We start from the raw sequence: 15,310 nt of genomic DNA, 5'->3' as shown, positions 1-15,310 counted from the left end.
GGGCCCGAGGCCTGCTATGTGATCCTGAATCAACTCCCTGCACTGGGGCCAGTTTCTCCATGTAGAAGCCAAATGAGTCTGCTTTTACTCTGGCCTATCCTCCATCGGGGTGTGCTTTTCCTGGGCCCCCAGCCTTCATTGCCAGACTTACTTCATGGGACCCGGGCAAAGCATGTTTCAGACCTGGCTCCCTTCCTGACAACATCAGACTAAATAGAAACCTCCAAATAAGCTTAAATATTGTCCCTTTGTGCCTCCAGTAAACAGTCTGGCTCAAGGCATTCCAAGGAATGCTTCAGGGTTAGTTCTCCAGCAATTTGGAATCACTCAGGTGAGGCCCGATTGTTTGGGGCCTCAGATGTCTAAGGTGGAATTAATGACACATTTCTTTTCCTCCAGAGAACATTCTCAGTGTTGGTCTTTGCAAAGCCTGCCCACCAGTCGCCTTCTCTTTCTTCCTTCCCACTCCCCCGACTTTTTTTTTTTTTTTTTTTTTGAAACAGAGTCTTGCTCTGTTGCCCAGAGTGCAGTGGCATGATCTCGGCTCACTGCAACCTCCGCTCTTTGCTTCCTGGGTTCAAGTGATTCTCCTGTCTCAGCACTCCCCAACCCGAGTAGCTGGGATTACAGGTGTGCATCATCACACTCGGCTAATTTTTGTATTTTTAGTAGAGATGGGGTTGTGCCATGTTGGCCAGGCTGCCCTTGAACTCCTGACCTCAGGTGATCTGCCCACCTCGGCCTCCCAAATTGCTGGGTTTACAGGCGTGAGCCATTGCACCTGGCCCCCTTCCCTCTCTTTTACATTTTCCTCTCTCCTTCCCTTTCTCCCTCGTAACTTTCTTTCCTTATTTCTCTTTAGCCCTACCCCTTGTATTCTTATTACCTTCCTTTCCCATAAGCAACCATTATTTTATGCCTAATCTATATCTTTTTCTTCTATATGTTCTTGCAAAATCTATAATGTCTTGTGTGCATCATTTTCACTTGACATAGATAGCATTGTGTTATATATCTCATTCAGTTTCTTTCTCCACCCAGCACCATGATTTAGTCCCATTCCTATTGCTGGGTAGACATCTGGGCTTTGTTTTGGGTTATTTATGTAAGGCCATGGTCATAGGGTAACTTTTCAGAGACCCTAACTAAGAAGCTGTATTAGTCTGTTTTCATGCTGCTGATAAAGACATACCTGAGACTGTGCAGTTTACAAAGGAAAGAAGTTTAATAGAGAACTCACAGTTCCCTGTGGCTGGGGAAGCCTCACAATCATGGTGGAAGGCAAAGAGGAGCAAGTCACATCTCACGTGGGTGGTGGCAGGCAGGGAGAGCTTGCGCAGGCAAACTCTCATTTTATAAAGCCATCAGATGTCATGAGACTTATTCACTATCATGAGAGCAGCGCAGGAAAGACCTGCCTCCATGATTCAGTTTTCTCTCACAGGGTTCCTCCCACAACACGTGGGAATTATGGGAGCTACAAGATGAGATTTGGGTGGGGACACAGAGCCAAGCCTTATAATTCTGCCCCTGGCCCCTCCCAAATCTCATGTCTTCACCTTTTCAAAACCAGTCATACCTTCTCAATAGTCCCCCAAAGTCTTAACTCATTTTAGCATTAACCTAAAAGTCCAAAGTTTAAAGTCTCATCTGAGACAAGGCAAGCCCCTTTTGCCTATGAACCTGTAAAATCAAAAGCAAGTTGATTACTTCCTAGATTCAATGAGGGTATAGGCATTGGGTAAATGCCATTCCAAATGGGAGGAAGTAGCCAAAACAAAGGGGCTATAGGCGCCATCCAAGTCTAAAATCTAGCAGAGTAGTCAAATCTTAAAGCCCCAAAATGATCTCCTTTGACTCCATGTCTCACATCTAGGTCATGCTGGTGCAAGAGGTGGGTTCCCATGGTCTCGGGCAGCTCTGCCTCTGTGGCTTTGCAGGGTGCAGCCTCCCTCCTGGTTGCTTTCATGGGCTGGTGTTGAGTGTCTGTGGCTTTTCCAGGCACATGTTACAAGCTGTTGGTAGATCTACCATTCTGGGGTCTGGAAGATAGTAGCCCTCTTCTCACAGCTCCATGAGGTGGTACCCCTGTAGGGATTCTTTGTGGGGGCTCCAACCCCACATTTCCCTTCTGCAGTGCCCTAACAGAGGTTCTCTATGAGGGCCCCGCCGCCTGGCCTTCCAGGTGTTTCCATACATCTTCTGAAATCTACGTGGAGATTCCCAAATCTCAGTTCCTGACTTCTGTGAAACTGTAGGGTCAACATCACATGGTAGCTGCCAAGGCTTGGGCCTTGCATCCTTTGAAACCATGGCCCCAGCTGTGCATAGGCCCCTTTTAGTTATCTCTGGAGTGGCTGGGACATAGGGCACCAAGTCCCTAAGCTGCTCACAGCAGAGGGACCCTGGGCCCAGCTCATGAAACCGTTTTTTCCTCTTAGGACTCTGGGTCTGTGATGGGAGGGCCTGCCACGAAGACCTCTGACATGCCCTGGAGGCATTTTCCCCATTGTCTTTGGAATTAACATTTGGCTTCTGGCTACTTATGCAAATATCTGCAGCCAGCTTGAATTTCTCCTCAGAAAATGGGATTTTCTTTTCTATTGCATTGTCAGGTCACAAATTTTCCAAGCTTTTATGCTCTTTCATTGTAAAACTGAATGCCTTTAACAGCACCCATGTTACCTCTTGAATGCTTTGCTGCTTAGAAATTTCTTCCACTAGATACCCTAAATCATCTCTCTCAAGTTTAAAGCTCTATGTATTTCGAGGGCAGAGGCAAAATACTACTAGTCTCTTTGCTAGAACATAACAAGAGTCACCTTTGCTCCAGTTCCCAACAAGTTCCTCATCTCCATCTGAGTCCTTATTGTTCATATCACTATCAGCATTTTTGTCAAAGCCATTCAACATGTCTCTACGAAGATTCACCTTTTTTTTCTTCTTCTTTTTCTGAACCCTCCAAACTGTTCCAGCTTCTGCCTGTTACCCAGTTCCAAAGTTGTTCCCACATTTTTGGGTATCTTTTCAGCAGCACTTCACTTTACTTGTACCAATTTACTGTATTAGTCTGTTTTCATGCTGCTGACAAAGACATTCCTGAGACTGGACAATTTACAAAAGGAAGAGGTTGTTTATTGGACTTACAGTTCCATGGCTGGGGAGGCATCACAATCATGGCAGAAGGCAAGGAGGAGCAAGTCACATCTTACATGGATGGCGGCAGGCAAAGAGAGAGTTTGTGCAGGCAAACTCCTGTTTTATAAAGCCATCAGATGTTGTGAGACTTATTCTCTATCATGACAACAGTGCAGGAAAGACCCACCCCCATGATTCAATGATCTCCCACCTGGTCCCTTCAACACATGGGAATTATAGGAGCTACAAGATGAGATTTGGGTGGGGACATAGAGCCAAACCATATCAGAAGTGTTCTCATCTAAATTTAGATTCATATTTAAATAGCAGACTTTTTTTCCCCCCCAAGCCAAACGGTAGAATCTCTCTGCTTGTTCAGTGGCCTGAATCTCCACAAGTTCCCTTTGTGCTGTGGCTGGTTCTCCCTGGGGAGAAAGGAGGCTGTAGCATAAGATACAGGCTGTGTGTCCTGGGAATGGTGGCCTTTGATACCACCCCCACCCAAGCAGGCCCGCTCTGGCAGGCTCCTCTAGGGAGCTGGATTCACAGAGCCAAGACCTCAGCTACCCTCTGGAGTTCACTCTGCTCAGCCTTGCTGGCACCATTGCCTTGGCATTGTTTGTCCCTGGGTACTTTATCACTGTGTTCTGGTGAATTCAGTGGCAGCATGTGTAATGACAAGGGGACCTTAGCTAACTGGAAAGTCACAGCTGGTGCTATCAGAGACCTGGGTGGGACCCTTTCTCGGCCTCAGTTGCCCCACTATAAGATGACAATATCTGGAATATGGCTTATTGTCTCTGCTGGAGGTCTGGGGAGGTGGGATGGCAAAGTGACTAGGAGTCACTCTCTCTGCCACATTTGATTGACTTGGGCCACTTACTTAACACTTCTAACCCTCAGTTTCCTCATCTATAAGCGGGGGCAATAATTACTTTCTCATAAGGCTGTTGTGGAGGAAGGTGATAAAATTCAATCAGTCAATAAATGCAAGTTACAATAGTGATGATCTCCAATAATTATTTTATCAGGAATGGTTCCATTTTCTTTCCTAGTCCTGTCCTCTTCACCTTTGTCCTCAGGGGAATGATCTTTTGAGTCATGCCCACCTATTGTAAGAAATGTGTCTGAGCTAGGCTTTCCTGATCCTGGTTCGATGGCTGAGGCCCTGGGCACTTGTTCCACTACATGTCCATGCATGGAACTTTCTAGTGGACCAATAGCTAAGTCTCACTCAGCAAATCCTTGTGAGCAAAGATGAATAGAACAGTGTTGTGACAAGGAGCACAGTCTTTCTTGATCTGCTTGCTTTCCTCCCACTGAGGGTCTGGGAACCCCAAAACAGAGCTGGAGTGAATGAATGGGGGAGGAACCCTCCTTTCACTCAAACCTTCTGCAAACTTAGCAATATCTGTGGTGGTCAGTGACTTCATGTTCTGTTCTCTGAGTCTTAATGAGGGGGCTCACGTGGCCATGGTTTTCTTTCAGAGGATGTGGAGGATGAGTTGATAAGGGAAGAGGTCATCCTGTCCCGGGTCCCATCAGTGTTCAAGCTGCAGACAGCATCAAAGCCAATTGACCTTTCAGTAGCAAAGGTAAGTGTAAGGAGACTGCCGGGTTCATTGCATCTTGATTTGAATGGATATGGATGGTGTGATTTTGGTGTTCCTGGTCCAGTCCAGCTCATCGTAATCTGTTGGTTGTTGTTGAAGTGGAAATTTGGGTGTGATGTGGAAGACGGTGTGAACCGAGAGTCAGGAAAGCTGCAGTCTAGTCCTGGCAGCTCTTGTTCCCTCCAAGACAAAAGGTGAGGGAGGAGATTATGTCCTCCCATCCAAACGCGGTAGGACCTGTTTCGTCATATCCCTGTGGGCACCGTTAAGGTGTGATGGGAATGGTCCAATTGTCCCCATTAGAGCAGCGCAGCTCCTATGTGGTCTCCAGAGCTCTGGCCAGGTTGCAGCGAGAGAAGGACAGGGAGGTGTTAACAATTCTTCAGCACCATCCAGGTGCACTCCCGTGGCCACTTAAAGGGCCACATGGTCACGGGACCAGGAACAGATTCCTGGCCACAGCAGCCTCCTCTGCAGGGGTGTCTGAGATTGCTCACCATCCTTGGCTACTGGGTGGCCTCACCACTTCTGTGGCCAGAGGCTCCTGCAGGTTGGAATGTCATTCCCGCTGTCCTCTTCTGGCCTTTTGCCAAGATCCACGAGGGGAAAATTAAAACTCCTGGGGACACCACTGACCTTCTCTTCCTACTTACTACATATTTACTCAGCATACAAATCAAAGAGTAAAATATTTTTCTAGAGGTTTTGTCTTTTCGTTTCCTTCCCTTCTCCCCTCTCTCCTTCTCTCTCATCTCTCCCCCCTTTTCCTTCCATTCTCTCTTCTGAAGCCACAGAGGGTCAGATATACTTAAGTGGCCCCAAACCTGGGAGGAGGTGCTCTGTCATCTGTCACCAGATTCATGGGGTGATGAGTCTTGCAGAGGGCACTCACACTTGGGGCAGGTCCCTTAGGCTCCTAAAGACTACCCAGCAGTAGCGTCTCCAAAAGCAGCTGGAAAAAGTGAGGCCCGCAGAGAAAACAGGAGAGCCCAGGACACGTGGCCTCTGTGGAAAGCAGATTCCAGGTGTCCAGGCTCTGTTGAGCACACTGTGCCTAGTGGGGAGCTGTCATTCTGAGCCCTGACAGATGAATCCACACATCCTTTCTCCTGTGTGCCACCAGCCCACATTTGATGACATGTGGACAAATGCTTCTGTCAGAGAGATTTTCCTTTTACTTAATGAGCAGAAGAAAAGAGCTGATTTTAGTGGAAAATAGTGAGTCGGTAGGAAAGGTCTGACTCAGAGAGAGGGTGCAGGGAAGAGGCTATAGAATCCCCTGTTGGTCTTGGGGCTCACTCGAGGCTTCAGAAATCCCCCTCAGATATAATACCATGGCAGAGAGAGGGTGGGCCCATCATGAGAGGAGTGGGCAGAGAGCCACTGCCCATCCTATCTGAGGGCCTGTCCCTGGGGAAGGGATTGACCATTTTTGGGGCTCTGGAGGGGGATGAGTGGGTTGATAGGAGATGAACAGTGAACTCATTATCAGCCAGAAGTCTGGAGAAGACAGCTATGAAAAAGTAGAGGTGCTGCCTTGAGAGGTGGTGGGAACCCCTTCACTGGATGGTTGGGTTGGTTCAAGCAGAGTTCCTGGGGGACCACTCATGGGTAGCATCAGAGGAGGTTCTTACACATGGTAGAGAGTCATACCAGAGCAGGCGTTGGGAGGTGTTTTCTGTAAAGGGCTCGATAGTGTATTTTTGGCTTTGCTGGCCGTGTAATCTCTGCTGCACCTATTCAACTTTGCTGTCGTGGTATGAACGCAGCAACAGATGCTATGGAATCAAATGGGCTTTGCTATGTACCAGTAGAACTTTATTTACAAACGGGTGGTGGGGGAAGATTTGGCCTGTGGGGTCACAGTTTACTAACCCTGCACTAGAGCACTGGTTCTCAAACCTGGTGTACTGTGGAATCACCTGGGGGGATCTTAAAACTACTGATACTGGAGTCTCACCCTCAGCAACTGGGGTTTAATTGGCTAGTGTGCTTTCTGAACATCAAGATGATTTTTAAGAACTTTATGTCCTGGATGGTTCTAATGTGAGGTTGAGTTTGAAAACCCCCTAGTCTTGCCTGTGGAGGATCAGAGGACCTCCAAGATCCCTTTCAAAGCTAAAATTTTGTTTCTCAAGGCCTCTGCAAGGAGCTTACAAAGATTTTGGCCCATGTGAGCATGGGCTGGCTTGGTTTAAAGATGTTCCAGAGGTAAGACCCTCAGGATTGAGTTTCTCTTTCCTCAAATATAAGAAGAATGAGCTTGAAAAATAAAGAGACTAACCATGCTGGAAAATGGACTTCCCTGCTGGAATTCAATAAAAACTTCTGCAGCAATATGCATACTGAACACCGTATTGTTGTTTGCTTTTAAAACAACCAGTACAACTCTCTCTTCTTTTTATAGGAGATAAAGACCCTTCTGTTTGGTTCCACCTTTTGCTGTTTCAATGAAGAATGGAAACTTCAGAGTTTTTCCTTTAGTAATGTAGCCTCGTTAAAATACGGCATTGTGCAGAACAAGGCAGGTCGCTCCTAAGTTTCCTTGGGACCTTTCTGCTGGGCCATCACACATAGGGGTGGGGGTGCCTCCCGGTTTTGGTTAATCCTGTGAGCATTAGCTGTGCCATTCTGGGCCAGCCAGCCAGCCCCACATGTGCTGGGTTGTCACTTAGTGCAGGCTGGTGGAGTGATTGCTCGGGAACAAGACCCTCTGCTTTGGAGATGTTCAAATTGAACATAGATTTAAGGAGCACTTGCTGTGAGTGGTGCAGGTGCTGGCATCCTCGGCAGGAGAGAGCGGGAGGAGGCCTTAAGTCTTCTTGGGGCCATTGGAGGGGCCTTTTTAGGCTCATCATTGAGAGATTGACAGGATTTTGCAGGTAGAGCTGGAGAAAGGGCACTCTGGGCAACTGGCAGTGTGAATGAATGGGAGGCGGTATGAAAGTCCAGGGGCTGCAGGAAGAGGCAGAGGGGTCAAGTGTGTGGAGCAAGTGCTTAAAGAAGAGGATGTAATAGAAGCTGGGCCAGTGGCAGTCAACGGTTGCAGGCTTAGAACATGGCTTAATACACAGTTCCCACATTATACTCATGGGCAGAAGATAAGCTAAACCCAGGATTAGGAATCAGCAGATGAGCAGGGCAGCTTGGTCAGGTTCAGTTTCTTAAGCCCCAGAAACCTCCCCTGCCCCATATTGCCTGAGGTTGAGCCCCAGGACCACCAGCTTCTGTCCCTCCCTCTCATGGCCAAGCTCTGCTGGTCTTCATGAACACCGCAGCCTGCCGCTCGGACCATCTTTAAACTTGGGTGGGGTCTGTTTGTGTTGTTGAGTCCCACCAGCCTTTGCCAATGTGTCCCAGGAGCCAGGTCCTGTGCTAAGCCCCGTGATGCCTTCAGAGATGAGCTCCTCAAGGAGCCTCTGCACTACAGCATGGGAAAGGACAAAGATACACCTAATGCAGTGCTGAAGCAGGCCACAAGCCGGGCAGAAGAGAGTGCAGGGTTCACCTAAGCATAGGATGTTGAAGGGGCTCACTGCCAGCTGAGATGGTCAGGAAAGGCTTCTTGGAGGAGGAGCCCTTTAGGATGGGCTTTGAAGGCTGGGTAGAAAATTAACACCCTCAACCCATAGACACAGAAACATTTCCCTAGATGACGGAAAACCTATGGTGATGTCCCTGGCTTCACAGCTGACTGGTTATGAAGAGTCACTTTCCTCCCATGACAGACTACCAACTGGCCCCTTCCTCTAGGAGTGGACACTGGGCCTTGTCACTCCCACTCTGTGACCCAAGGTCAATGTGTTGTACAAGCAGTTGCCACCTCAGAGACCCTTCTTTGCAGAAGGCAGGACCCTGTACTCTCTATCACTTGAGTTCTGGAGTGGGTTTGGGTGGAACCAAGAACTCTGTCCCGGGCCAGTTCTCACTGGCAGCAATGGTGTCGTTCTTTGCAGGGTGGTCCTTGTGGAGTCCTGGCGGCTGTCCAAGGCTGTGTCCTACAGAAACTCCTGTTTGAAGGAGATAGCAAAGCCGACTGTGCTCGGTAAGTCGGTGCTCATTTTGGCAATATCTTCTTTTCCCAGGTCTTCTCCAGAGTGTCCAGAAAAAACAAGCAAGGAAGCATGTGTGTTCCCTGATATTTCCTGTATTTTGCAGGTCAGGAAAGGAAAATGGCATCTAGCTGACAAGGCCTGCACAGACCAGTGTTAAGGGGACTTGTGTGCGTTTGTTTCTAAAAGTGGGGAGGGTTCATCAGTGGTGCTGTACCCGGGAAGGGGCTTCAGGAACGACAGTGAAACCAGTTTTCCCTCCTCAGATGGCAAGCTGCCCGAATCACTTCCACTCACCAGGTTGTCTGCTGACCTTTTGACTGAGTCCAGGCCTCCCCTCCTTCCCCACGCTGTCTCCCCTCTGCCAACATTCATAACCGCACATTCCAGGCCACCCCACAGATCATCGCTTCCACTCCCTGCAGCCGTTCAGTTTCTGTTTCACACATAAAGTGTTTGCACATGGGCACCTCATTCTCATTCATTTAGCACACATTCCTAGAACATCTCTGTGCAGGCACAAGTGATACAGGGGAGAATGTGATGAGTTCTCTCCTCTCCAGAAACGCTCCATGAGGTTGAGAGGCAGATAGAAAACCGCAATCCCATGCCATCGTTGGTGTCAAGATGAAAGGGTTGGCAGAGCCCTCGTGGGGCTGGAGGTGAGGCCTCCGTAAGGAGGTGACCTGCCTCTCTCCCTCCCTGCAGGCTGGGTTACCAGCTTATACCAAGTCACTCTCAGAGCTACAGAACTTCTGGTAATTGGCCTTTTGTTAAAAAAATTTTTTAGTTAAAATATAATGTGTACAGAATAGTTATACTATATGTGTTGTGCTCAGTGAATCACGCCCATAAACACATAGCTTAGATTAAGTATTTCTAGTATTCCAGAAGAATCCTCTGCTCTTGCCCAGCAGCTACCCCCATTCTCCTGAAGTTATATTAATAATTAAATGGATTTTAAAACCATAGCTTAATCTTGCCAGTTCCTGAACTTTATTGAAAGGTACTTGCTCTTTGAAATAAGCGTTTGAGAACCTTTTTTAAAAAGCCTAGGTATTACCCAGACAGCAAGGCCCATTCCCCATGTATTCCTGGGAAAGACACTGTTCACTGGGAGAGCCATCCAGCCAAGCTTGGTCCTCCAGTGCAACACATTTCAACAGCATGGATGATTTTGCCTTAGATAGGGTAAAGTGAAGGTGGCTTTTCATGCTTGGCATCTTGTAATTTTTCCAGTGGTTTTGCACAGTAATAATCAAGGTGTTTCCTCTCAAACCAAAGATGCTCATCAGAAGCACAGCAGCGTAACACCTCCGTGGCAAGATCTCACCTGTCTTTGTTCTTCTCTCTGCTTCCCCTCCCCTTTGCTCTCAGGTCCATCCTTAGTGGCTCTTGTCTGTACAGGATCATGCCCCACTTCCTGCTCTCGAAGTTCAGCCCCACAAAGGGCTGGGAGGTTTGAATGTCATGGGCAGAGACCCTGCCATCAGCTGTCTCCCTGGTGGGGTCAACCCAGTCCTGTAGGCTCAGGAATGTTCCTGATTGGGTGGAACTTTGCTAAGTGAAAACCGCTGGCTGCCCTCAGAGGGTGCAGGGATACTGAGCACATATGCACCCACCTGCCTACCTACCTACCTTCCTTCCTTCCTTGCACTGAAAAAAATGTGTAGAGTGTACTTACCAGGTCCTTAGCAGGGATATGGGGCTGAAGAAGACAAATACAGGTGCCCTCATGGCACCTTCGATTGAACAGGAGAGCCAGACAGGGACAGGGGGTTACAGGGGACATGCAGGATGCTAAGCTTCACCTGGACACGAAGGGTAGGCTTCCTGGTGGAGTGACATTTTCCTTTTATGGAGATATGAAGGATGGACAGAACCCGTGACTCCCCTTCATGCACATCCTTGCATGCACACTCTGATTTCCCCTCAATTTTTTTTCCCCTCCTGGCAAATATTCTCAAACTCCTTCCTGGGCCCTCAGGCTCTGTGCTCAGGCGCTGTGCCTGCTGGGTCCTCACATTGCACAGAGGCCACATCTTTGTGGAGGCCTCCTCAAACCTCCCCCATTAAGAGAAACCCAGGCCCTGCCTCTCATAACTCCACTGCCAGTTGGTGTTCGTGTTCATCCATGTGGTTACCTGTCCACATCTGCCACCACCTATGGCCCACCCCACTCCAGCACACAGCCCCAGGAGAACAGGGACCCTCCTGAGCTAGTTCACAGCCAGGTCCCTGGCATCCAGCCCCGTGCCTGGTCCACAGAAGAGGCCCTCAGAATTTTTGTTGAGTGAACACATGGACAAATGAGTGAGTTAGCCAAACAGGGAGGGGAAGCGGAGTGGTATTCCAGTAAAGAGAACAAGATGTGGCCAAAGGCCTGTGGGCAGGGAGAGGAGCAGGGAGTTGCTGAGGGTGGTTAGGGCAGGATTTGGAGGGGCAGGGTGGGACCTGGGGTAGTGGCAGGTCAGCGCCAGGCTGCCAGAGGGGCCTAGGGTGCCGCCAGCTGTTGAATCAAGCCTTGGCCTTGGAGGAGATTGTCTCTCAACTCATTTCGGTCCAGTGCTCCTTCAGAGTTGCTTTTGAACTTCACGTGGGCTTCTAGGGGAACTTGCAGATGGTTTGCCAACAGTCAGGATAAGGCATTTAAGTACGTTCCCGGAAGGCTGACTGCTCAGGGCACAAGGGAGACTTGGTTTTTGTTGCCCTACCCCCAACCCACTAAAGGGAAGTAAGAGCCTTTGTATCCCCCAGGCCACATCCATGGGAACCGAGCTCTGCTCTTCATACCAGTGAGGGAAGCCAGGCCTTAGAAGGCAAAAGTCATCCAGGTTGGGATTCCGGGGGAGTTCTGGGTAGAAAGAAATCTGCTAAGCTGGAGGAGTGAGGTTTCTGTCTGTCACTGCTGGCCAGGCAGGCACCTTCTAGCTGCAGGCCAAGGATGGTGAAGCCCAGTGGGTCCTGGGGCCCTGGGGGCAGGCAGAGGAAGAGGGAAGAAGGAGCTGCTGGCCTGTTGGGAATTGTCATGTGTAGGGGTGTGCCAGGTGCTAAGGTGCTGAACTGTGCTGGGGATCCTGCCTGGCTGGACCAGAGGAGGTCTGTGCCAGGCAGCCAGGAGAGCATGGCCTGCTGGCCAGGACTGCCTTCTCCAGCAAGCCTGGAAGGATTCATGGTGTGGGAGTGACCTCACCTTTGTTTGGAGCCCTGCAATTCTGGGTGCCGCTTGTAGCCCACCGCCTAGCAGCCCCCACTGCCTGCTGCCCCCATAACAGTGGTGCTGTGCTATGCGGGTGGAGTGAAGCAGTCTGACTTCCTACTCCCACAGACCTAGCAGTCCTCAGGGGACATTCTTCAGACTCAGCCGAGAGGGAGGAGTGGGGAGCCTGGCTCAGTTACAGAGCTTGCTGACAAAGTCTCAGGGGACTCAGAGAGAGGTGTTGCAGGGAGATATCCAGCAAGGACTCGCCTCCTCCTGGTGGTGGGCCCTGGGCATCAGGTCCTCCCCAGCCCTTCCACCCCAGTCTCCTTCCACTCTCCTGCCCTGATCCTGCCTCGGGTCGCAGGTAGATAGGGGTTGGGGAGGAAGAACCCTCCTGAGGACAGGTTAGGGGTTCCATCAGGCAAAGACGGGGAAGACCAGGGAGCGAGCGCCTGCTGTCTGGGGCCTGGAGAAAAGAAGAGAGGGGAGGTGGAGTCCATGTCACTGCTTTGCCAAGGACCTGTAGGTCAGAGGTTGCAGAAGGTTGTCCTTGACATGTGGGTGGGTGTTAACCCCCACAGAGCCCTGCCCCATGCGAGCAAAGGGAAACACTGGGCCATATGGATAGGAACCTCTCAGTTCCCAGCTCCTTGGTTTCATTGACTTACATAGTTTTCACATTGATTGATTGTGTTATTGATGTTCCTTCAAAAGCCATGTTGCATGGTTGGGTGTGAGGCTTTAGCACTCCCTTTTGACTCTGAAATTCTAGGATTTTAGACATGATCCAGCTTAAAAGAAAAAAAAAAAAAAAAGAAAAAAGGGCAGGCTCCTCTGTTCTCTTCAGGAACATCATGAGACCTGCCATCAGCTGCCATTGCCCTGGGGTCCTGGGGAGCTCATGCCCTGTGGGTCCAGAGGCAGTCCCTGTACTTTCTTGCCTGTGTGCAGGGTCTCCCTGGGCCCTGGCGGCCCCACCTCAGATGTTGCCCCCCACCACTGATGGGGAAATGGTTTTGTGAAAGCTGACGGAGGATGGGATCGTACCCTCCAGGGAAGTCATGCTGAAAAAAAGGCATCTTGGCAGTGGTGGTGTTTTTTCTGCAGGACTGTCTGGCTTCATTAAGACTCATTCAATCAGGCCGGCAGCCGGCCTCTCCTCGGTAGGGAAGGACGGAGCTGGGCGGCAGGACTTGGTGTTTTTCCACTTGAGAAGGTGCTGTGCTGGCTCAGCTCAGAGAAAGAGATGAAGAGCTCTTTATCCCCTTGAAGGCCTGGAGAGAGCCACAGGCCAGGAACAGTCCTCAGAGGCGCGTGCAGATCTGAGAGTCGGGGAGTCCAGGAAGTCCTCCTCTCACTTCCACTTCCCCTCTGAAATTGGGGAATTTGAGGCCCAGAGAAGGAGGGGTGCTTGCCCAAGGCCTCTGTGGACACTGGTAGCAGAATCCATGGTCCTGCAGCCCCAGGCCAGTCTTTCTACGCACTGTTGCAGCTTTTGACCCTGAGAGGGGGCAGAGAGGGCTCTCTGCCAGATTGTCTATAGACTCTGTACATGGCCCCATGGGTACGTCACAGGGGACAGGTGAGGCTATTTTGAGAAGGTTAGGGTAGAAACATCTTTCATCTGAAACACTTGGGTAATTTAGATAAAAGCAGGATGTATCATTCCCTAAAGATAATTTATTTCCCCTATCTCTAGCTAAATGTCTTTTTCCTGCACTTCTCCTGTGAGGAATTTGACTCTTAAAGAAACTTCTCTTGGTTTGAGAGCCTGGTCAGGTGCCAGCCTCCTCGGAGGAGTCCGACTGATCAGGAAATGTGAACCTGTTTGTCACCCGGGTTTCTGCTGTGCTAGCTGGTAAGGGTCTGGGCGATTCAGACGTGTGCCTCCTTCCCCTGTTGTCATCTGTGGGTGCAGGTTCTTATGCAGGCACATACAGCCCTGGTTAATCTAAGGTGGGTTAAATCAGGGGTACCCAGCCTTTTTGGCACCAGGGACTGGTTTTGTGAAGACAGTTTCTCCATGGACTGGAGGTGGAGGTGGGATGGTTTCCGTATGATTCAAGCGCATTGCATTTATCGTTAAATTCTCATAAGGAGTGCGCCACCTAGATCCCTTGCATGCACAGTTAACAGTAGGGTTCCTGCCCCTATGAGAGCCTAATGCCACTGCTGATCTGACAGCAGGCAGAGCAAAGCTTCACTGGCTCGCCTGCTTCTCACCTCCTGCTGTGTTGCCTGGTTCCTAACAGGCCACAGACCAGTGCCAGTCTGTCGCCTGGAGATGGGGGACTCCTGGGTTAAATGACAGAATGGCAGGGTTGGAATGATGTTTTGGGGCATCTGACCCAGTGCCTGCATTTATAGGTGGGCGGAGAAACAAAGGCCTGGGAAGGCAAAAGTTTCCCCAGAACCTGTGAGCCAGAAATCCAGCCCAGGCCCCTTAACTGTCTGACCACTGTACTTTTTCCAACTCCACTGAGTTTTCTAGGAAACTGTCTCAAAAGACAAAGAGAAGGTCCAGGGAAGAATAGAGAGACTGGCAGAGTTACTAACTGGAAGCCAAAGAAAAGAGTAAGGACTTGTGCTTGGTGACATGGTGGATCAGAGGAGCTGTAAGCAGAGCCTGTAGGACCAGGGGACAGGCCTCACCCAAGAGCAAGATCTCTTGATTGTATTACATGGTGCCGAAAAGACAGGGTCAAAGGCAAAGGGAGGCTGGTTCCTGAAACCAGGTGCCCAGACAGTTGGTTCTACTTGCCCAAGCTCTCCTTCCTTCTTCAATGTTTATTTTTTCCAGTTTTTACTATGTGATCTGGATAAGTCACTCTATCTCCATGACTTAGTTTTCCCATTTTAAGAAGAGGATATAATAGTACCTCCTTCATAGGGTTGTTTTAACAATTTGTTGAAATAACACATGGAAAGAGCTTATAACAGTCTGGCACACGATACTCTATATACGTTGGCTTTTCAAACCTCATTTCTTTTTTTTTTTTAGAGACAGGGCTGGGATGCAGTGGTATGATCATGGCCTACTTCAGCCTCCGACTCCTGGACCCAAGTGATCCTCCTGCCTCAGCCTCCTGAGTAGCTGGGACTGCACGTGCCACCAAACCTGGCTGATTTTTTAAAAACTTTTTCTAGATGGAGTCCCACTATGTTGCCCAGGCTGTTCTCAAACTCCTGGCCTCAAGCGATCCTCCCACCCGGGTACTCCCAAAGTGCTGGGATTACAGACATGAATCACCACTGTACCTGGCCAATGTTGGCTTTTAAAATCTTACTTGTTGCTACACTGAGAA

At 49.6% G+C, this 15,310-nt stretch overlaps 1 protein-coding gene across 4 annotated transcripts in view; it reads left to right on the top strand.

Moving 5' to 3' along the window:
• The window catches only part of MINDY4 (MINDY lysine 48 deubiquitinase 4), a 126,479-nt gene that overhangs the window by 67,916 nt on the left and 43,253 nt on the right, over positions 1-15,310 (top strand). For all 4 annotated transcript variants that reach the window (XM_032286874.1, XM_032286875.1, XM_032286876.1 and 1 more), the window contains 3 exons: positions 4,627-4,733; positions 7,159-7,275; positions 8,708-8,796. In XM_032286874.1, coding sequence (XP_032142765.1) covers positions 4,627-4,733; positions 7,159-7,275; positions 8,708-8,796 — 313 coding nt within the window. The remainder of the gene's footprint in view (positions 1-4,626; positions 4,734-7,158; positions 7,276-8,707; positions 8,797-15,310) is intronic.

Source organism: Sapajus apella, unplaced genomic scaffold (genome assembly GCF_009761245.1).
Source record: "Sapajus apella isolate SASKATOON/1434 unplaced genomic scaffold, GSC_monkey_1.0 scaffold19, whole genome shotgun sequence".
Taxonomy (NCBI): domain Eukaryota; kingdom Metazoa; phylum Chordata; class Mammalia; order Primates; family Cebidae; genus Sapajus; species Sapajus apella.
Note: the sequence above shows the minus strand (reverse complement) of the source record. Positions and strands in the feature narration are given on the sequence as shown.